This window comes from Nipponia nippon, unplaced genomic scaffold, assembly GCF_047370975.1.
Source record: "Nipponia nippon isolate SJK-2023a ecotype South Korea unplaced genomic scaffold, ASM4737097v1 scaffold_1, whole genome shotgun sequence".
Taxonomy (NCBI): domain Eukaryota; kingdom Metazoa; phylum Chordata; class Aves; order Pelecaniformes; family Threskiornithidae; genus Nipponia; species Nipponia nippon.
This window is the reverse complement of record NW_028262290.1, coordinates 149,553,809-149,576,076: the sequence shown is the minus strand read 5'-3', so window position 1 is coordinate 149,576,076 and position 22,268 is coordinate 149,553,809. Positions and strand designations below refer to the sequence as shown.

Here is a 22,268-nt window from a genome sequence, read left to right as displayed (position 1 = left end):
GCATCAAAATCTGACACTTATTTTAGCTTGAAAACATAAATGTAGGAAAAAGTCGAGCTATGCCAAAGATCCACGACAGCAAGGCAGAAGCACCCTAAATATTGGCCACAAATTAATCGCTTTCAAAGTTTTGTTTTAAATATTTACAAGGAGACTTGTCACATGCTGGGAAAGAGAAGAACGAGTTTTAAATTTTAAATCATTTCTATTACTGTTCTTCTCAGAACTGCATTCTTTTTAAACAACTTTCACTTTTAATCTGTAATTAAAGCCAAAGTTTTCTTTTAATTTTAAATGCTTGTCCTTGGACTAAAATAACATGGAACATTTTTAAACATTGATCCAAGCTGCTGCAGATACATTTTATTTAAACCACAGAGCCTGCAGTTGGATTCCTCGCTTTGCCAGATCGGCTACGAACTGTAAGTGTGGCAGGAATGACTGTGGAGTCCTGGATGCTGCACTACCAGCAAGGAGGGTTGTTTTTCTGGAGTTGTTCCTCCCTTTGGGCCCTATTCGTGAATGACTTAATCTCTGTGTATGATCAAATGTCATCCAAGTTACTGTGCAGAGAAAAATCAAGGAATGCTTCTCTTCCCCACGTTCCTTACATGGAATTGCTGTGCCTGCCCGGCAAGCAGTTGGAGAGCAGTAAGGGTGGGAAGCGAGCAGCAGCAAAAACACACACAAAAAACCACCAGAAGCAATATAAAAAGAGTGAGACAAGGAAAACAGAGACAATTTTGAAAGACCGGGTGTGCAAGTTGGATTGGGCCGTGCATAGACAGCTCTAGCTCGCCCAGGCAGCACTAGCTGGAGGGGAGCCGGGCTTTCAACTGGGGGGTGTTACAGGGGCGATAATTCACCGTGAAAAAGAAAAGCGTTCCCCAGTATTTTCTCTGGAGTGTTGGCCATAAAGATGATTTCTAGTGCATGTTTCTATTAGCTTGTTTCGTCTTGGAAAGCAAGCATTTACTGTTTTGATGGGCAGATCTCAAGAAGTTCAGGGAATCAGTGCTGCTTAGTCTTTTATCCTCTTGACCTAATTGCTTGTGTAGTGTAATTCTGTCCTTTCACAGGATGTTAAACCACTTCACTTGGAAGCCAAGATGGAGATTTTCATTAGTTGTGGTATTAATTACATGATGCATGCCATACAAGGAACTTTTCTTGTGAGGTTTTGGTATTTTCTTAAGAGATCCAGAAGAATACAGGGGGTGAAGCGGTGCATAACTGTCTCTGCATGTATAGTCCTCTTCCTTTTAAGTTTCAACAAAGTTTTCACTCATGTTAGATGCCATTCTCAGTTAAGAGTGAAGAAAGGACTTACATTATCTGAGTTGTTTTTCTCATCACCAACACCCAGCGGCCACTGCAAGAAATTCTGTCTGTCTCTCTGTGCCCTGGTGTGGGGACAGATTGCTATAGCAGGACTCCCACACCAAACAGTAACTGGTAGCAAATGGGGAATAACTTTGCTCAGGCGCTGAACTCCTCCAGCTGTGAATGGAAGCTACACTTGTTTGTCCGGGGCAGTGACTGGAATAGTCATTTACCTCTTTTTGAGACACTTTCCATCCCTTTAGTACTGACAATGGACTTAAAAGGTGTACCTCACTTTTCAGGTAGGTTATGGCTGGAGTATCGTTTCAGTTCTAGGAGGCAAAAGATAGAAGAAAGGATGGAGAGCGAAGGGAAAAAGGAAAACTCACAGCCAGGAAATAAATACAGGTGGGAAAATAAAGAACAGAAACTTTTGGAAGATTGTAGAGAGAAGAGTGCTGGGCAAGGATGGGGAAAGGGGAATGCAGAATTGAGGACAAGAACAAAAAGGAAGAGGAAAGGAGAGAGCGATGGAGGGGAAGGAAGAGGAAAGAAAAGACATCAAAGGGATGAAGGTAAGATGATAAAATACTGGGGAAGCAGATATGATGGAAATACTGATAAGAATCTGGAGTGTAATGGGGAAGGGCTCTAGAATAAACTAGAGAAGGATAGGAGATATTAGCATTTTTCACAGTCCAAAATGAGAAGTGTGGACTGAGAATGACATTTTCCTTTTCTAAGTGTTTCACAAGTGAGGGTAGATAAGCATTCAAGATATTGCCACTCTTCTTAGAAGGCACCTTTGAATCTAATTGCTATGTCTTGGCTTTTTTTTCCATGTTACACAGGCTCAGAGCAAATACACTTCTAGAACAGAATATGACCTTGCTTGGAACACAAAGCAAATGAATCCAAACCGTTGCTCACAACTCAGGGGAAAAAAAAAAACAGAACTTAGTCCGAGGCTGGGAAATACTCTAGTTCTGGTGGCGGCGGCGGTGGTGGTGAAGGGTGTCTGTTTGTATTGGGCGTGTGGTTATTAATTTCCCAGTTTCTTGGTATATCCACAATCCCTGACTAAGCTGGACACAAAAGTATAGAAGAGTTTTCATACTTTGGCTTAATCCTACCCAACCCAGACTTCAGCGAGTTGCACCAAGACCTGTTTTGAAAACTGTAATTAGTTTTCAGGCTACTGTAAGACAGTTTGGCCAAATGTGGAGGCTTCTATGACCCAGCGTTCCTGAAAGTTTGAACTTCTCCCAGATCTACTCCTTTCTGTAAATTTTGCAGATCACATCTCCTGTTTGAAAATTTTTCAAGTAATCATCTGTAAGTTGCAGGCAGAAAATCTTGTCAACCTATTGCATAGTTGGCTGAGGGCAACATCTTTGTGTTCCTCTGAGATGAGCATCAGTCAGTAGCATAGAAAGGACATCACCTGGGATGGACCAATAGTCTGATCTTGCATGGCAAATCATGCATTCCTATATAGTTCATGATATAAATGAACCTAAAATATGTCATGCCAGATCAGATTATACATATAATTTTCAAGTTCAACAAAAGGTTTTGTTTCTTCTTCCCCCATCATTTTTTAAAGAAACAGAGTTTATCTGAATTAAAAACATGATTGGTGATGACGAGTGGGTGGTTCTGTTTACCCTGCCACATTATATAGTACCACTTTTACTCCTTGTTTGGATAGCAGTCACAAGACCCAGATATCAAGCTGTGAAAGTATTTTTCTTGCAGCAGCTTTTCTTTTTTTGGCAGGCAGTGGCTTTGGAGATGCCTCGCGTTTTGTCATGTGATTGGACTGCTGATGAGGTTTCTGTGCTGCCTCATTTTCCTGGATTCCATCTGAATTAACTCTTCTTTGGGTTGCGATCATTAGCATGCTTCTGAATGAGTGGGGTTTTTGCATCATAGTGTAATGAGTTCCTAATACTTAGTCTCTGTAAGAAAACAGCCCGTAAATAAGGGATTTGCTGCATTTGTTCCACGTGACAGAAATCTGTTTTCTGTACCTCCAGCTGTCCACATCGAAAACACATTCCTTCTTCACAGTAATATTCCTTCCTGAAACAAGGGAAAATGAGGGGAAATGACTAGTATATAATCGTTCCATCTAAAAACATTCAGCTTAGTCTTGTAAACACATAAACTAGTTCTTTGTAAACAAATGTCTTAATTTTCTTTAAACTGAATATTTAGATGTCAAAGAGAGAGAAGCTGGACATGTCAAACACATATGGTTCCTATTGCATCAGAGGCTTTCTTAATTTTGGTATTCTAATTGAAAAGACATTTTTGAAAGCATGCTAACATTACAGAAACTAATCTATCTGACCCTCTGTCTGGTCTGGGTTTCATTCTTCCATCTATCACCATACTCTGGAAACATCTTCCACTCGAAATGTACAGCAGTAACAGTATCCCTCAGGAACTTCAAATTGCCCTCAGTATTTCCAGTGCTTGACATGGAAGCGCTGTTTGAGGTAGTTAATGTTGGGGAGCTGACAGGGGCTTACAAGGGAGAGAATTAGGAAGAGGGAAGGAATTGGAGTAGGGACTATAATTTGTTCATAAGTTTTTACCTTATTCCTGGGTAATTTATAACACAAAATGCCTTAGGCTAAGTAATATCTTTAACTGAACAAAATTTTTACCCACATCAGAGAAATACTGCAGGTCTGCTTTAAAATATAAGATATTTTATAAATGTCATGTAACAACTACCTGCTTCAGATAAGGCAAAATTTTGGTTTGGCATCCAATATGTATTCATTTCTCCTCCTGTAAATAATAGGCAGAAAACTGTTAAGTTTACATCTGAAAGAGGTGCATTCGAAATAGAAAACACATTTGTATTTCAGGCAGTGCCGTTAGGTTTTCTGCTAGTGTGGGCTTTAACCGCAGGTGCATGCTCTGCAGAGGGCTGCGCAGTACACGCTTGCAGGTTGTGATGGGGTGGGCTGTCTTGTGGAGCTGAGTTAGAGCCCCCTCTCCAGCAGCACCCTGAGCCCTTTGCAGTGCAGGTGCCGGGCTCTGACCTGCTGCAGTGAGCCCACCGGCTGTGCCACTGGCTTTGGTCGCAATTCTGTATAAATCCACCTGCCCCAGGCATACAGAATGTTTAACAATAAATTGCCTTTTTCTTATCCACTAACGTGTCCAATATAAAGTCCACAAAGGTTATAGAGGTCAATTTATTTATTAAATGGAAATACTTGGGTCCAAAAAACATTATGAATCATTTTGGTGTTTTAAGTTCAGGATGTAGAGTAAATTATTCCAAAAATAATGGTAGCCAAATGTCATTCCCTCCAAACGTTTGTGTAATATCTATTTATCTGTGGGCAGATGACTGCTATGTATAATCAGAGGCAGACTTTTGTCAAATTGAGACTAAGTAAACACAGCTGAACACAAGCAAGTTGGACTACAACTTTTTTGAGTTTTGCCAGCGCTGTTATGACCTTGAAAATGAGTGTTTCTTCAGAGCAATCTGCTTTCAATACGGGAGGATTTTTAGTGTTTCAAATTAGCAAGTGTTGATTGGAAATTTGTTCTGTTTAATTTTAATATATTTTTTGTCCAAATAAATGAAAAGTGTGCATTTGCCCAAAGGAGGGCATCCTCTCTGCTGCTTAGAAAGTAGGAATGTTTTGTAAAGGAACGGGTCTTGCACGTATCTATGAGAACAAGAACAACAGTTAGAGAAAGAGCTGTAAACTCATCTGAAGCTTCATTATATAATCAGAGAAAATTTTGTACTGTTTTCCTGAAATATAAATGCTTTTTTTAAAAAATGTGCTGTGCAAATAAATGTAGTGTTTAGGCAGTAGATTTTATACTACTATATATCTAGATACTGTTTTCATCATCCTTGAAAAAGTAGTACTTCCCTTTATAAATTTTGTCCATTTTTCTAAAATTTAGCGTCCCACTAAACATTTTCTACAGATCCTATTTTTCTCTGAGACACAAAAAGAAACGAGTCTGATTTTATTGACAAACAGGAGTACAATCTAAACCTTAGTTTTACTATGGGAATTTTCTGCTTTTACATTACCAATCATTTGAACAGAAAACATTTTGCGCCCTTGATTTTAAAGGCCACGGTATTTGGAGTCTCGAGGAGGCTATGGGTGGGCAACAGCCTTCAGGGTGCATTGAGTAGCCCTCAAGATGCTCCTACCTGAGATGGTAGTTGCCTAGGAAGAGCTATCAGGAGAGTATTTTTAAAAGATATCTTTAACTGTGAGTTGCAGTTGGGGTTGATGGTGAATGCCAGTGCTAGCCGAGTCCCGCCTGTGGGTGAGCCGCTCTCAGCAGTGCTCCGAGGGGCTGGTTTTGCCAACACCTTGCTAGTCTGGTCATCTGAAGTAAAACGGTTGGTGGTAGCCAGCTAGGCAGGTTGTGTGAGTGCTTTGTGTGCCCTGATGAATCTGTACTGTCAAATACAACGTTTGCTGGTGGTGCATGGTCTGTTTGCCTGCTGCTGCAGAAGGAGGGTGGTGAGGACAGCAGGCGTTGTCCGCACATGGGATTTGCTGCGTGTGCTTTGCAGACCCTTTGCAGGTCTTCATAAACTTTGCAAACTGTGATGTACGGGCTGTTGCTCTGCAGGAAAGCTTTGGCTCACGGGCAAAAGTAAAAACTCTTGCAAAATGAAAGAAAAAGCTTGTATTGTTTTAAAAGTGGAAACCAAAGTACTACTAATAATAGCAGCGAGTTAATTAGAGAACATGCACCATTTCAGTTCGCAGAGCTTAGAGCCTTTGTGTGATAGCTGCCTGGCTTGCGTGACTGCTCAGAGTCCTCCTCTCATCCTCCGTCCAAAGGCTCAAAGCCTAGAGTTGGACTGTGTTGGCAGGATCAAAGGACCTCAGTTTTTTTCACTATAGTTATTCCCTAAAAAATAGGAATGTTATTTATGTCTGGAACCATGGCTTCCTGTCTCATTGCTTTTCTCTATAGAAGTGGAAATTCTTAAAAGGGAGATCAGGATGCAAAGCTATCTACATAAATAGATGATTGTTGCAGATGCTGCTTACCCTTAGGAGAGCACCTAAGCAGGTCAGGGAAGACACATAAGCAAATTACAGAAGTGTGGGTTACTCGGAGATAAAGTTCATTTGGTTGCTCCTTGAGCAAAAAGTCCACAGTGATTTCCAACTGCATCTGTGTGAGGAATTGCATTCTATGAATGCAGATCTTTTCCATATTTTTATCCATATATATTTTTCCCTGATTGCAAACCCTGCTGGGTGAAGGCGTTTTTTTGATTTATAGTAACAGGAGGGAAGACTGCTTATTTATACATGCTGGTAAAGCTTCTGAGTTCTTTTTGATCTACAGATCTTTCAAACTATTCAAAATTCATATTTTTTGAAGTATGTCAGTTGATTTAACCATAAATACCATATGGCTTTACCATAAATATGTATGTGTGTTTTAAGTCTGATATCGCAAACTGTTGCAGGAGAGAATTCCCTAATAGAAATCTTCTGACTTCCAGGAAAACATGTATGAGCTGATGTAAAACAAATATGTAGTAAATACGAGATTATTGTCTTCTGCACCTGTCTTACATATTGTTGAAGCACCCTATCTCTGCACCGACCTGACATTTTTAAACAAACAGTATTCACCCTATTTGGGGGAAAAATGTTACGAGGGGCTGCTTTAGATAACATTGTCTTTGATCTTGGAGGCTGACAGCCAGCAATTCAATTACGTTTTAGAGGAGGCTGTTGGCTTTAACTGCTGTTGGATCATATCCACTATTGTGACTTGGGCTACACTGGTCAAGGTAATCAGTGCCTTTTGGGGAGAAATATGTTTAGTAGTTCTGGATAACACATTTTTTCCCCTGCAGTAATAATACATCGTGCTTCAATAATTTGTCATTTTATTAGTACAAAAGCATGGATTACCTTTTATCACTCATTATTTAAAATATATGTGTTATTACTGTCACAATTATTATTACTGCTATTTTGGTGTAGTTGCTATTTTGGTATCGTTTCCAGTGGCCAGTGTAGCTTTTTCAGGTGAGAGCTGTTTGCAATGATCTCAGAGAATCAGCATCTTCACTCAAAGAAACAGCCTGGGCATATTGCCCATGGTTTGGATACTCTATTTGAAAGCAAATCTGCTTGGCTTGAAATATGGTGGCTTAGGGTCCTCTACAGCTCAGTCATTGCGTTTTTGCGAACTGCTCTCCCTGGGATGAATGGCAGAGGGTTTGAATACTCCTCGTTGTTATGCAGTGTGTCCTACAGCTAGAGGAGCCGAATGGAACAGTAATAACCTCTGCAGCGCCATGGAGTGAGTTTTACAGAGGCCCCAAAATTCATGCAATTGTGCTATACCAAGAACTGCAAGCAGTATATCAAGGTCAGGATGAGCTAGTAAGCCCTGTCTCTCCACTGCAATCTTTGCTATGATATAGGTTCATTAATGTGGCATAGCATCGCTGTCACCGCTCAGGCAGGGTGCTGTGCCACGTGGATACACGATGCCCCGCTACGTGGTGCACATTTACTCAAGCGTGCCTCGTGTCTGAGGCCCCGAGTGCTGAGAAGTCTGAATTCAGTCCCGTGTTGTTATCAGTTGACGATGCTTCCCTGCTGGTTTCTTGAAAATCACTGTCTCCAAAAGCAGCAGTGTGTGTTGAATAACAAACCCCTTCACATTCAGACTCTTCAGGTTTGGGAACGGAGCCAACATTCTTGAAGAATGATTTAGTGGCCAATAAACATCTGCAAAGTCTGTAAGACTGTCAGAAGCAGTAACATTGAAAGTAAAGATCATATCAGTAGCAATTCCCCTGTCCTGACAAGGCATTCGGTGCAAATATTTGTTCAGTCATCCTTGCTCTCATTCCCGTTATCACAGACAGTTTCACATGTTTTGCCAAGAGAAAATTCCATCTTCTTCCACAAAGCTGTTCACATCCAAGGCCTTTGCAATGTTAAATACCGGCCTACTACTGTTTCAGGACTTCCCACACATGCTCCTTTGGAGTGCAGGAGCCTCATCTGTCTTACGCAAAGACTCCGCTGTGAAGGGCTCTTACAACTTCAATTAGTGAGCATCTGCAGTGTTAAGGCTTTGCTGCTCCTTGAGGATTCAAGCTCAGTTTGGCAGATTTAGTACACTGCATCAATCTCCATGATAGTCAGGATAGTCTTTGAGCTTTTTCTAAGTACAGTTCTCCTTCAGAGTCATTGAAATTGCACTGCGCTAGGACTCAAACCATTTATAAATACAAGATAATGTTTGGAAAAGGAGGTGTTTCTGCTTCTTCAAAACCTCTTGGCAAATGGGTACAACTTGCTGAATAATTCTGGGCACACAATTCTTCTGCTCCAAGAGCCTTCCCCCTTTTGCCTGGTTTGCTGCACCGCCTCTCACTTGCTTGGTGAGTAGGAAAATTGAAAACATAGCCCTTCTTGAGTTACCTCCCAGTTTACTAGAATCTCTGAGGGCCTGTTCAGAAGGTGTCTGGGAATATTTAGGTTTGGGAAGAAATCCTGTAATGGAAATAATAACAGTGGAAGTTGTGGTGAGCAGGAGCATGAAGACTGCAGTAGCTTCACAAGGGAAAGCAGAGGGAGCAGAACCAAAAACTTGACTCAAAAAAATGCAGTCAAACAGTAAAATCATTTTTGTGCAGTTGGAGGTGAGAATAATCCATGGGCATCCCCTTGCAGTTCACTCAGCAGTGTTTCTTTCTGCTGGTTATTCTGCATACGGTCAGGGAGGTATGTGACTACAGCTTTCTGTGTAGGTTCCTGTAATTCCTCAGCATGCGGAATAAAGGGGTTCCCATCACATTTCTAGCTAGATGAGGAAATACCTTTCTGATGTATGTGAACTAACCCAGTTTGAACGAAGCCTCAAAACCCAGCTCACGTCCTCACTGGGTGCTCGTTGCTGCTTCTCTACCGCCAAAGCACTAACGTGAATGCAGCTAAGCATCTCTGAGAACAGGATGATTGATTTCATGATGTGCTGTTCCATGCCATTTGATAGGCTCCATCTGGTCCTTCACAAACTTTAATAAAGTTGTTTTCATAAGACATCTGTAGGATTTCACAAATGGGGAACTGAGGCACCAAACAATTACAATTTGAAGTCATTGTAGATACCTAGGACTTTGTGGATGCTCATGATTTCATGGCTCTTTATACATTCAAAGCACAGCTCTCGTTGCCCTCATTTGCACCTGTGAGCGCTCAGCACTGCTGCAGATGAGAGTCGGAGTCCAGAGACTGGGGAGTGTACTGTGGCATCTATGAAAAGGTTGGTTAAAACAGCTCATCCAGCCCCCCCCCCAAACTGTAGCAGAAGAGGGGGACTGTCAATCACCAACATGATTTACTTGGCATTGTTAAATCTATCTGACTATCTTTTATCTTTTTGTGTTCCCCTGCTGCAACAGCCTTGCAGCTGCTGTGCTGCGGCACTGAGGTTGTGCAGGGAAAGGTCTCACCTACTGCTCTGGGTTCAGCCCTGGAGCAGGTCCGTCCTATGCGTTCGGGGAGGCAGTGACCACAGAAAATACCAAGTGTGATTGTACTGCTGTATCTCACAGTATGCTTAGTGGGAAGGCAGACTGCTTAGGCATTCCCACATTTATGCACACATCATATAGAAGCAGATACAGATATGTATATATATGAATATATCTGTATCTCCTTACAGATATAAATATTTTTTTAAATTTCACTTGTGATCCCTTAATTTGTAGGATCTGTTGTGCAACGGTTGTCTGAGGTTACCATGAAGCTCTTTTGCAGCCTACAGCCATGTTTATGGCTGTTTGACTGTTGGAGCCCTGTATGTGCTTATGTACTTCCTTATAAGCTGCTTCAATTTTTACGCTTGTGATCACACAGAGTGCAATAAGTTTGGGACATAACTTAGGTACCTGGGCTTTCGTATTTGGACATAAGTATTATGCACATCTCAGTACCCCATGCAGTGGATGGAAGTAGCTGTTGAAAAGGATCATATTCGTCAGTCTCTTCTTTATCCTACAGGCAAGTGAAAGAAACAGTGAATTTCCTCTCCCTGACAGACTTATCCATTCTTTACTCCATGCTGCTGGCTAAATGCACCCTGGAAATCAGTTCTGGCATTCACTTAGAAGTTCCTTCACTTGCCTGAAAATACAGCACCTTGTAATTGAAATTGCCTTTGTGCAGCATATGCCATGTCTGAGCCCATCTGGCTCCCATGGGCAGGCGAGGAGCTGGCTCCTGCGAGCAGGGCCACGGGAATGGGGGGCACAGTTCTCCAAATTCTGCAGGAGACTTCTGAAAATATCCTGTGTGCACGCATTCATATCATAACGTTACACCGCATATGCAGGGTCTGCTCCCAAACCCACAGCCAACTAGCATAACAAAATCAGATTTTACTGCTGTAGTGTCAGCCTACAGTTGAAATATGGCTTTGAAACCCTCCCTTTCACCCCACTTTTTTAATGAAAAACAATCGGGCTGGAGTGTAATAGTGCTTACCCTGGCTGCATTTGACTTTAGCTTTTTACTTTTAAAGCCTTATTTTAGGCTTTAAGAGCTCCCAATTAAACTTTTTAGATCCAGAGTGAAAGCCTGAACGTGCCTGCCTGAAAAACAACGAGATTCCTGGGTGGGAAAAGGATATTTTTGTATTAAAAATAAAGAAAATGAACACAGCGGTATGTTTTCTTCCTTCATACTCCTTACTCTTCTTTTTCCTAATAAATCTTCATTTGCCGTTTTCTCATTTCCTTTTTTTTAATGTCTCCCATGCCCTTTCCTTTATTTCTTTTTTTCCTTCCTCTTCTCCTTTCTCTTCTTTTCTTTATTTCACCCTCCCCCTTCCCTGCTGCCTAACTTGGTTTTCACTGTTAACCCATAACAGTTTGCAATAGGAGGGCTAACTACTTCATCCTTCCAGTCAGCACAGCACGTGCTGTAAATCCCTTTCTAAATAACACCAAAAAAATGAAGCCTAGGTCAGATATTTGTTTATCCATTATGAAATGCGTGTGGGAGACTATCACCAAGGAATCTGACAACATTACACTATTAATTACATGCCAACTCAATGAGGAAAGATTTGATTTCAGTCAGCTTTGCAGCAAACTTGAAAAGAACATAATACCGTATAACCGTCAGTCCGTTAACAACTCGCCTCCAACACGGTACAGCCCTGACTCCCATTATAAGTCCTACTAAAGTCTGGCTAAGAAAACAAGTCTCACACAGTGCCCTGCATCTCACCAAGGAGAACACACTGTCACTGGTCATGGGAAATTTAGAGCCAGCCGTGACAGCCCGAACAATGAAGTGATTTACACCAGGTTTGTATCTAGTTTGCTAAGTCATAAATTCTCACATGCAGGTGCATAGCCCAAGACTGTAAGACCATTTGCACCATGCCTACTGTTATGTGGGGCTTTCAGTGCACTTATTAATGCAAATGTTAATATAGACCTGCAAACTCAATTCTCTTTTATGGTTTATAAAATACACCTATCCCAGTCTCTGTGGGCATGTACACTTATTTTATAAAAATCACATGTATTAAAATGTAACTAGATGCCTACTCCACTTCAGCAGGCTCCAGGCTGCACAGGGAAAAAAAGTCTTCAAGTTCCCAGGTATTCAGGAAAAAAACTTGAGTGGTACCAGTCTCTCACAGTTAAAGCTTATATCTCATGTTTTGGTGTAAGAAGCAAATTTCAAAGAAAGATTTCCCTGAAAAGGCTTGATCTGAGGTGTGATGGCAAAGGGATATTTCCAACATTGGCAAGACCCAACCTATGTGTCTTAACAGAAGAGGTCAGACCAGGGCTAAAGCTGTTCCTGGAAAAAAAACACTGGGAGAACAGGGAAAAATATTCACTGTAGCTGTCACTGTGAACATAAATTGTCATTATGCAGTTTGTTCATCTGAAAGGAGGTAACAGCTGATGACAGGTCCGTTGTTGTACCTGGTGTCACTGTGAAGCCAAACAGGGTTGTGGGGGTGACTTCATTACAAGCAGCTCCATAACCTCCTCCTGGAAGAAAGAGAGGGCAGTGGTAAATGAAAGCTTTGCTGAAAAGGAGTTTTCCCTAGAGCTTGGGCCCAGACCTCGTTCCCACAAGTCTCTGACAGCTTTCCTCCTCCCATCCAACAGAAGGACATGGTAATAAATCTTTGTCAGTAGAAATCCGGTACCCCCCTGAGATCGGACCAGCTGCGGTTGGTATCACGCGCACTCCCAGGTCGCAGTGCCTCGCCGTGTCTGCAGCTGCAGGTCATCTGAAACTCGAATGGGGACTTTTGTCCCTCCACCGAAAGGCTCTGCTGCACGAGCACTGCCAGCCCCGACCGGGCGGTTTCACATGGACCTGCCCAGTCCAGGACCTGCTCTGGGCAGGAGTGGCTTCATGAGGGACAACGCTGAGCGGATCCCATGTGGAGGTGGCTGAGGGTCTGCAGGAGGTCAGCCACCGGGGCAAGTCTGGGGAACGTTTCTGTAGGAGACTGGTTTGGAGTCTCTTCCAGCACAAGCTTTATTGCCTGTGCTTCTCCGTAATTCATCCTTAATAGGTCTGATGTCCCTGAGGAAACCTGGGAGGATGGTGGAAAAGGAAAAGGGTGTTAAGAGTTGCTGTGCTGGATCGGATGAGTCCTGTCTATGTCTAGAAAGCCTTTGATAGTGTGCGTCTCTGGCTGAACGGTATCCGCATTCAGAAACTCATTTGTCTGTTCACATCAGGCTCAAAATGGGAGCACTGCAAGTGTAAGCATGGGAAGGCCAAGTCCTGCTTCCTCCAATTCAAGCTAGAGGAGCAGACGTTTGCTGTGCTTGGGGTTTTCAAAAGGTGCTACAGTCTTTGCACCAAGATTAAATGACATTTCTTGTAAGAGGAAAGGGCCTGGCCTGGTGCTCTGGGCTACGGTTTCCCCTCCCTCGCACTGCTGAGCAGCCCGTGCTAAGCCACCTTCCCTCCCCAGATGTGGGTAAACGTTAGTGATGATGTGTGATTCATGGTTTAGTTTGGGATCCTTCGGGAGGAAAGGAGCTGTGTCAATGCAGAAGAGTACAGGAATACTAACTCCAGTTAACCCAATTTTGTTCTTGGAGAACCAGAGATCTGAAAGTCATATGTGCCCTGAAATTGCGGTTTGGAAAATACTAGAGTCAAGGTGTGTGTGTGTGACCTACAGAAATACCTCATCTCACCACTAAGTTACTCACACATGTAAACTTCATTTTTCATTCAGCTGCCCCAATTTATTTCCTGTTCCTCCCTCTTTTTCCTCCTCTTGCTTGTTTTGAAAATGCTGGTCAACACATGTTAAGCCAGAGTCTCCAAAACCAACAAAAGAAAGTTCAGGAGAGGCAGAGGGAGAAACAGCTGAATAACATTGCCAATTTTAAAATGAAGATAAGTTATACAGAACCTTTTACTGAACCAACAAATATTTTATAGTGTTCACCATTTGGGGCCAGCAGTTCTTTTTTCCTCTCCGTTTTGAGCTAGAATAGAAGGTGTGTAATTCGTCAGGAATCTGTACATGTTTAAGTAGCTTCAAGAAATACGGCAGACATGTGGGGCTGACCTACTGTGTCTTGACTTCCATGTCCATTTTTTCCCCACTACATAATGTTCTGTACCCTTTCCTCTCTGTCTCGTTCCCTCATTCACACGTTCTTTTCCCTGCTGGTTTCAAGCCATCTTTGCTTTGTCAGTGTTACCTGATAACACAAAGCAGGGTTTTAAGCCAGTTAGTTGTTGCAGTTCAGCTTGAGCTGTATATAACACCAAGCAGGGGAGCAACGTGGATGCTTCTTGGTCCTACGTAAGTGGTCGGTCTTTCTTTTGCTGTCCCGGCAGGGCCTTTAGGTGTAGTCAGTTCATCACCGCACACATGTGATATTCTTAGGTCAGAACTCTTAGATCCAAAGAATAAAATGTAACCGTAATTAACATTATTTAGCACACCCTTGAAGTCATCCAAGCATATAAAAGTTATTGGTCTGGACTCGGCAAATGGTAAGGGTCTGAATTGTTCTGAAATATTTGAATGTGCCGCAAGCACCACATAGCCAGAGAGCCTTTGTGTGTTGTAAATTGGAGTAGGCATTTACGCTCTGGCTTTCTTCTTTAATACTGGATGCAGTATGTAAAAGAGCACTGTGTATGTACTTAGATGTATATCTTCTTGTGAATTATTTGTATATTATTTTGACAACAGTCAGGTGTAATGGCAATGTACTGGAGGTAAGTGTTGCTATTTTCTAGTTTAAGGACGGTTTGCCTGCAAGAACCCTGGGGTTTATTTTCTTTGGGTGGGCCTTTCTGATAGCAGAAGAACAAAAGAAAACATTTTAAATATAGGAGAAATTCTGGAAAATTCTGCTCTTAAATGCTTTTGAAATGGTCAAAGTATTGCCTAGGCATGTTGTCTTTGGACTTCTGAGACTCATTTCCATCTCTGCTAAAATGGGACTGCAGGCTACCTTGCAAGAGAGCTGTCAGAATCAGCCTGTGAATATTGATGAAGAAACTTCGTGGTGAAAAAAAAAATAATATATGCTACATATATTATTAATAATTATGTGACTCCTGAAAAATCCCATACTGTATCACAAAGCTGGTATTGTCCAGTGACTACACTCTTGGCACTGCGTGCTACAGTAAACTGTATACTGAAAACTCATACTAATGGAAAGGTATACAGGATTCCATTGGTAAGTGATTTATAGTGACTTCCTATTATAAACAAGAGGGAACAAATATCCCGCCTTGCTGGTTTCTTTGGGCGGATGGTGAGAGCAGAATGAGACATTCCTGGCCAGGCAAAAGCTGGTTCTCTGGATGCTTGCAACTGGGAGCAGAATGAAGCACCAGAAAGTGAGGTATAAATGACAATCCCTAATTATAAATGATTGAATTTGCATTTTCATAGTGCTTTAAACTTTCCAGTTGTAGAGCAAATGACCACTGTTTTAAGTGATTTCCAAATGTGTAACAAAAAGATGTTTCTGATGTTTAATATTAGATAGACTTACTATAGGATCTCAATATATGCTGAAAGCCTATCAATATCCTTTCACAAGAAGCACATGGCTTTCTGAGACAGAGGAAACCACCTTCAGCAGCAGCTTCTTTTGGGGTTTCAATTAATAAATACGCTATTGAGCACAGCTGTGTTTAGGAAAGTTATTTGTGCTGGCCAGTGGTATGCTGTTGATAAACTTCAGCGTACACCCTAAATAAGTCTTGGGAACAGCGTGGAATATAATAATGCATCAGCATTGGCTTTCTCTGGAGTCACTTGACACATTGATCTAAGCTTGACAAGTCTGTAGGGGTTGAAATTTGTGTGACAGCCTGCCTTGATCCAACTAGTGGGAGGACCACACTTTTTCAGGAGGGACCAGAGGTGGCTGCCACCTAAGGCATGTTAGATTAAAGTTAACCACAGCGCTTGGAGAGGGCAGCTATGGTGCATCCTTGGTACCTTGTATAAAGTGCTGCCTCTCACGTAGTGAGAGAGGACTCATGAGTGAAGTGCGAGGTCTGCCCATCAGCACTTGCTGTGGGTGAGTCCTTAGCTGAGGCTACTCAGATTCAGTACGCTGCATCATTTTTCCATTCCTTCCATCACCATTTCCAGAGATGTTACCCAGTGGCATTTCCTCGTTGCCTCAGAGAAGAAACCTAGGAACATGTTGTGCGATGGTCAAGAAATCAAACACTTTCGATGTTGAGAATGCTGTTCTTTGATTACATTCATGAAACGGTCCCACCAAAATGTTGCTTTTACAGTTGAAATATGCTTTGCAATTGTTGTGCAGTTACGTCAAATATCAAAAGCTTTAATTATCAAACGCTTTAGTAGTCAGGGGTAGAGCAGGTAGATTGCAAAGGATGAAGAAAAAGCGAAATGTCAGGCAAGATTCACCTTTTTTTTTTAAAAAAAAATTGATAAAGTTTTGTCATCTATGTTCCCTCTCTTGTCAGTGAAGAGCCAGACATGGCCAGACTGCAGTTCTTCCAGGCTGAGCTAAACAGTTAGGCTGTAGTTACACCACCAGTTTTATCTCCAAAGGAGAGATATGGTCCTATCCTCATCCAGCTCACAGCTCACATCCACATGGATGATAATGCTGCCCAAAGGGAAACAGTAGGAGGAGGTGACCATAGAAGAGGGCTTCACAGTCTGGTTTTGCAGCAGCACTCAGGGATGTTGGACTGCGGTGTTAGATAGGTGGGCTGAAACCACTTCTTGGAGGACATCTCTCTTGTTTGTGAACAGAGTCTGGACAACTAGCCTGAATAAAGACACATTATTTAGATGGCAGGTTCATGGCAAGTGAGGTGAACCCTACTCTTCGTTTTGAGTTGGATCAAGTTGGTTTGATGGGCAAGATGTCAAGAAGAGTGTGGGGAATGGTCTTTGTCTCTCTCAGTGTGGCTGTCCCCATCCAAAAAATGGTGGTAGTACTTATTTCCTTCATGAAGGGCTGTTCAGACAGATGTGAGCTGCTTGGATGCTCTGGTAGTGCAAACTGGGATATGCTGTCAGAGGTTTGGTATAACAGAAAAGGATTTTTGGCAAGAAAAAGAGGGGCTGTGCTTTGAAATGATGGATGTTCAGACTTCATTGTAGTAACATGCTTTTACAGCAGTTATTAGCAAGAGCTTTGCAAATTATCAATGATGGTTTTATTGTAACCCAGTTTCGAGTTTCTTTGACATAAATTATTTGCTTGAAAAAACATAAAATCTGAATAGAATATAAAAAGACTTGTAATTCAGGAAAAATCTTCAGCAAAATTAAAGAATGGGTAGCTCTTTGCTCTTGGATTTTATTTTTTAGCTTTGCTACTGCTTTTATACCATGGGCAAGCTGCTTTCTTTTAGAGCTGGCTAAACACCAGTAAAAAATATTTGCAAATACTCCTTCAAATAAACGCTGGAATTGGAATGTGTGTCACCATTCACACCTCCTTTCCTCAGAAGTTTGTACAAGCAATTTTTTTGTTCATAGGAAATATTTTCCAACAGCAAAAGAAACTGACAGATGCTTGAGAGAGGTGTATTTATATCCAGGTTTGCTCTGGCAACGACGTTCTCTATTACTTGCCATTTCCATTTCTATACCTACTGACCTATTCAGTCCTAAACCTCCCCTTTAAAATTGTCTCCATTAAAAAAAAATCAAGCAGGGCTGAAAATTATTTGTAGCCAAGTACAGCATGAAGAAGGAGACTTTTGGTGTCATTCAGTACCTCTCTCTGGATCAAATGTTTCTTTTTTCCTTGGTTCCCTCTTCTCTGCATAGCTTGAACTTCCCCCTCTTGAATCCCATTCAAGCATTGATCTAGGAGAGCTTAAGAGATACTGATTTAAGATGTGCTCTTTTGGAACAAAATGAAAACCTTGGTCACTTACGGACATGTGTTTATAAAACTGTTTTGCAAAAGGATGGAGGCCTGTTAAATCAAACAGCTTGGCAAACATCTGACCTCTGAAATTACAGCTGGTCTGCATTTCTTCTGGTGAGATTGTGGTTTCCAGTGGTCACCTCCAAGTGCTGGGGAGTGCTGTTGGGCTGAGTTGTTCAATGCGGGTTGGCGGTATGAGAAAACGGGCTGCTGGTCGGCAAAGTTGCTTGTAAATGGAGAGCTACCAAGGGTTGCAATGTGCTTTGGGACCTATTCCACGGGAAGCTCAGTTTAAAGAAAAGGTCAACTTTTAATTAATAATCTGATGGAGATCTAGCAATAAGGTTGATTTTTAGTTGGGAATCCAGCCTCATAAAGAAATGCATTACTTTATGAGATTTATGCTGTGTTTAGGGGCTTTTTGGATCTTGTAGCCATTAATGCTCATGCCATTGCTGTTTCTTTTGTTTGACTGCTTCTCTGTAGGTGTTGCGGTTAGGCATCGGCTTCTCGGTCTTCTATAATGTGTTTCTGTGTCAGGATAGCAAGCCCACTGAATAAAGCTTATACATTTCTGCCTGGTAAATATTTCTGGCTTCTCTGCGACGTGAGGACTTAATGAATGAACAAATGTGACTCTTGATGGGAAAGTGTAGCTTACGCCTGTGATGCAATTTCGTCTTTGAAGGCTGTTAACCAGGTGTGCTTGTTACTTGTACCCTTCTCAGCCTGCTTCTTGTGACTGAGTTGCAGCCTGGGCAAGGGGCGCATTAAAAACCACACATATCATGTGTGCATGGGTGAAAGTCCTATTTTTAGTGCATACAAAAAGGCATTCAGTGAAGGGCAACGAAGCTGATTTTTATTTTTAGATTTTGCAATTCCTTATGTCTTTGGGATTTATGTTTTAAAAAACTAGCTCTATCACCCTGCAAAATGTAGGTGAACCTCCAAGACCAGCTTTATTCTCACTATTGCCAAGATAACCTTTTCCCAGACATAGGCTGGTGTGGGATGTGCTGGGCAGGGTTCAGCACCAGTTCTGCCAATGTGGTTCTGGTGAGGCTCAGTGAGGTTCTGCCTCACCAAAGCCTGTTTCTGTAAGGTCATGTCTCAGGACTCTCCCCACAGCATTTTTTGTGACGTGCCCCTCTCCGAGCTCGGTATAGATTTCTCCAGGCAGACACTTGCTCGAAGCTGGCCCTTTGTATGTGTCGAAACAAAGATTTTATTTGGAAATCTGGTATCAATTTTGGAATTAATCTTGGGTTATTTTTCCATATGCCTATTCCATGAACTTGCTTGTTTTAAAATCTGTTAAAAGAAAATAGACATCTTTTTTTTCTGTTTTCAGAAGCCCTGGAGAATGGACCAAATAAGTGTGAAAGGTGAGTAAGGGACTTCACAGTTTTCCAAAATTATTATTATGGTTTTCCTGACATCACATAGCTATGTAAGCCGTACGTGTAAATATTTGTTATTGCTTGAATCTAGCGCAGCTAACAGAAAAGGAACCAGCAAAGATGAAACATACTGGAAGGAGATCAACGCAGCTATGGCCCTAACGAACCTTGCCCAGGGGAAGGATAAACTGCAGGGAACTACCAGCTGCATCATTCAGAAATCATCACATATATCAGAAGTAAAGACTGTTAAAGTGCCATTAGTTCAGCAGTTTTAAGAGATGGGTCCTTTTTCTTTTTCCTGTCAAACGGACATTTTCCTCACAGGATTGGTTTTCAGCAAAATCAGATTCACGAATACGAGGCAAATGTGGAAAATAGGCCCCCTTTTACAGTATGGTCAGTTAAAAAAAAATAATGTTCCTTCTGACTCAGACATTTTCATTGTATTAAATGAAATGTTCAATTGCTTCTATAAAAGGCATGTAAATTATAAAAAACCCTGTTTTTATCAAAACATTAACTTATTTTATGTTAATCAAAGTGCGCATAAGATGTTTGCATTGCTATTACAGTAAGTGCCTTGCTTTCAAAAAATAAGCTATAACGTGGGCATAGTACAACAGTATTATGCCTCAAAATGACAATGCCATAATGCTTAAACTTTGTATATTATTCCAAGTGGGCTTAAGCAGCCTAGGGCTAAACACATTACTGCTGGAGGCCCTGGAGAATTGTGCTTATTTGACTTGTACAAATTGATGAGTCTTAATGAAATTGTTACATCATTTTCTCTCTTTTTAATCAACAGTGTTATAAAAATTGTACAGTACGTTTTGTCAAAGTGACAATGAGGTTGTTATGCATGTTTCTTACCTGTATATGCAGTATATTAAAATACCAAAATCATTCCTTTGAAAAGTGCAATACTCTAGAACACACAAATTTAGGAAATAAGTTAATTGTTCAGATTATTTTGAACTTTATACATATGCTCCCAGCTGTGTTGCTCATTAAAGATTTCTAGTTGAGAAGGTTCTAGCCAGACTAGCTGTAAATTCAAGTTGAATTTCTATAATTTTAAAGCTTTGCTAGTGACTTACTGAAGTTTTGGTAGAAGTAAAAACTATTTCTTCTTGTACAAAACTAAATCTATAGTGCCATTTATTATGTGCGGTGGAGCTCAAAAAAGTTTCCATGGTGGAAATTATTACTTTAATGTGGTTTAAACATTTTAATATTGTATGTACTGCATAAATGAGGACGATTGATTGACAGTTCACATTTCAGTGAGAAAAAGCTATAATATAAACTATCAAAGCCCAAACTAGAAACACAAATGGGAAATGAAACATTGAAAAATCTTAGCATTTACGGTGGGAGGGTTCTAAGTAGGTACTAAACCATGTATTAAATGTCATGTCTCTAAACTTGACTGCTATTGAGCGTAACAACTAGCATAAAACCAGGTTTATTTTTAAGGTTTATTGGGAGATGTACAAGTTATTCTAAGTCATATAACAATAGTCTAATGAGGTTTACAGTGCTTGAATAAACAGTGGCAAAGCCAAAAATGATATATACTGAATCAGTTACAGAAAACTGGAAAAGAGCTGATTGTTGCTAGGATTTGGATTTTTTTCCTGTGGGTATCCTGTCAGGTTTTTTCCTACTTATCCCTTTCCTCATTTCTCTTTTTGGTGAGCCATCGATGAACAAGACAAGACTTTAGTCCTGCTCCCACTGAGTTTAACGGCAGAACTCCCACTTCAGTGGAAGCAGGACTGTGCTAATGATGAAACTAACTTGCAAGTAGAGGCTGTTCCAGTTGCACTAAAATAGTCAAGATACATTGCAAATATCAGCCTTGGTGTGATGACTTAGGAAACTTCTTGATGTAACATAACATGTTGTTGGGTTTATTTAGTGTACAATGAAAATGATTTGATATGAAAATATTTTGTACATATATATTTTTACTTTGTTTTCTAAATTGCTGATTTGCATTGACTTAAAGTGCCAAGCAAGAAACGTACGTCATGACTGTATGAACAGTTGAAGTATATGTTTTACTGACTTGCATCATTATGTGTCTAAGATTCCATGACATTAATTTTTGATACTTTGCTGGATTTTGACATAATAATGTGAGTTTATAACTAATAGCAGAGAGTTAATACTTCACTTTTGTTCATACTATTGTAAGTTATTCTGGTATTAAATATTTTGTGACAATAAATTGATGGTTTTGACAAACTTTTCTGTTAGAAATATTCACAGTGTTTTTGTCTGTATAAACGACAACAAAATTTGTCATGTAAAAAAGGTACTTTTGGGGACTTCTCTGGAGTAAAACTGGAGAAGACAAGCCATTGTATAAACAACTTGTTCATGGTTCTTTTTTTAAATTATCAAAGCACAAAGAATAATCTGTAAAACACATCAAGTGGGTTTTAAATTTAAGAAATACTTGGCATAATTTCTTGTTATCATTTCCTTTAATTTATTTTTTTCTACTGCTGCTTTAGAGTTTTCTGAAAACACAAAGTCTAATGAATTCTGTGTGTCTTTTTTTAAATAACAGAAATCATGATCAGTGCTGAGCCAACAGCTAATGAAGACTCAATAATTATTTATGATATTGGAAAAACAAACATTATTACTATTGCTCTTCTTTGTTTCAACATATGTAACCATTTTAGTAAAATAAATAACTGCAAACAACATCTTGCTGGTTTGAATTAAATATTCATTTATCTGTCCTTAGTCATTTGCATTTCTGGTTTCCTGTTACAGTCAGGGTTTCTCTATACTGGGATACAAGCATGTGATAGGCAAAGACAAAACAGCAATGCTAGTCTTTCAATTAATACACCTTGTGCTGCACAGTTATGTGAAGTAGTTTAGCACATCCCTGATGAAAATGACTGTTCAGCAAGTTTAGGCTAATGGCTGCTAATGACAACATGGCATGATGCTTATAAATCCTCCACGTTGGAGCTGTGCAGAGAGAAGCCATAGCTAATCACTGTCCTGAGTCACTGGAGAAGGTCCATGATCTAGGAAAGACTTTGGTCGTT

At 40.7% G+C, this 22,268-nt stretch overlaps 1 protein-coding gene across 4 annotated transcripts in view; it reads left to right on the top strand.

Moving 5' to 3' along the window:
- The window catches only part of MKX (mohawk homeobox), a 46,910-nt gene extending 24,996 nt beyond the window's left edge, over positions 1-21,914 (top strand). For 3 of the 4 annotated variants that reach the window (XM_087761273.1, XM_087761096.1, XM_087761187.1), the window contains 2 exons: positions 19,140-19,173; positions 19,280-21,914. In XM_087761273.1, coding sequence (XP_087617399.1) covers positions 19,140-19,173; positions 19,280-19,466 — 221 coding nt within the window. In that variant the 3' untranslated portion in view covers positions 19,467-21,914. The remainder of the gene's footprint in view (positions 1-19,139; positions 19,174-19,279) is intronic. The other variant, XM_087761340.1, reaches the window with a different exon arrangement.
- Positions 21,915-22,268: the final 354 nt, after the last annotated feature.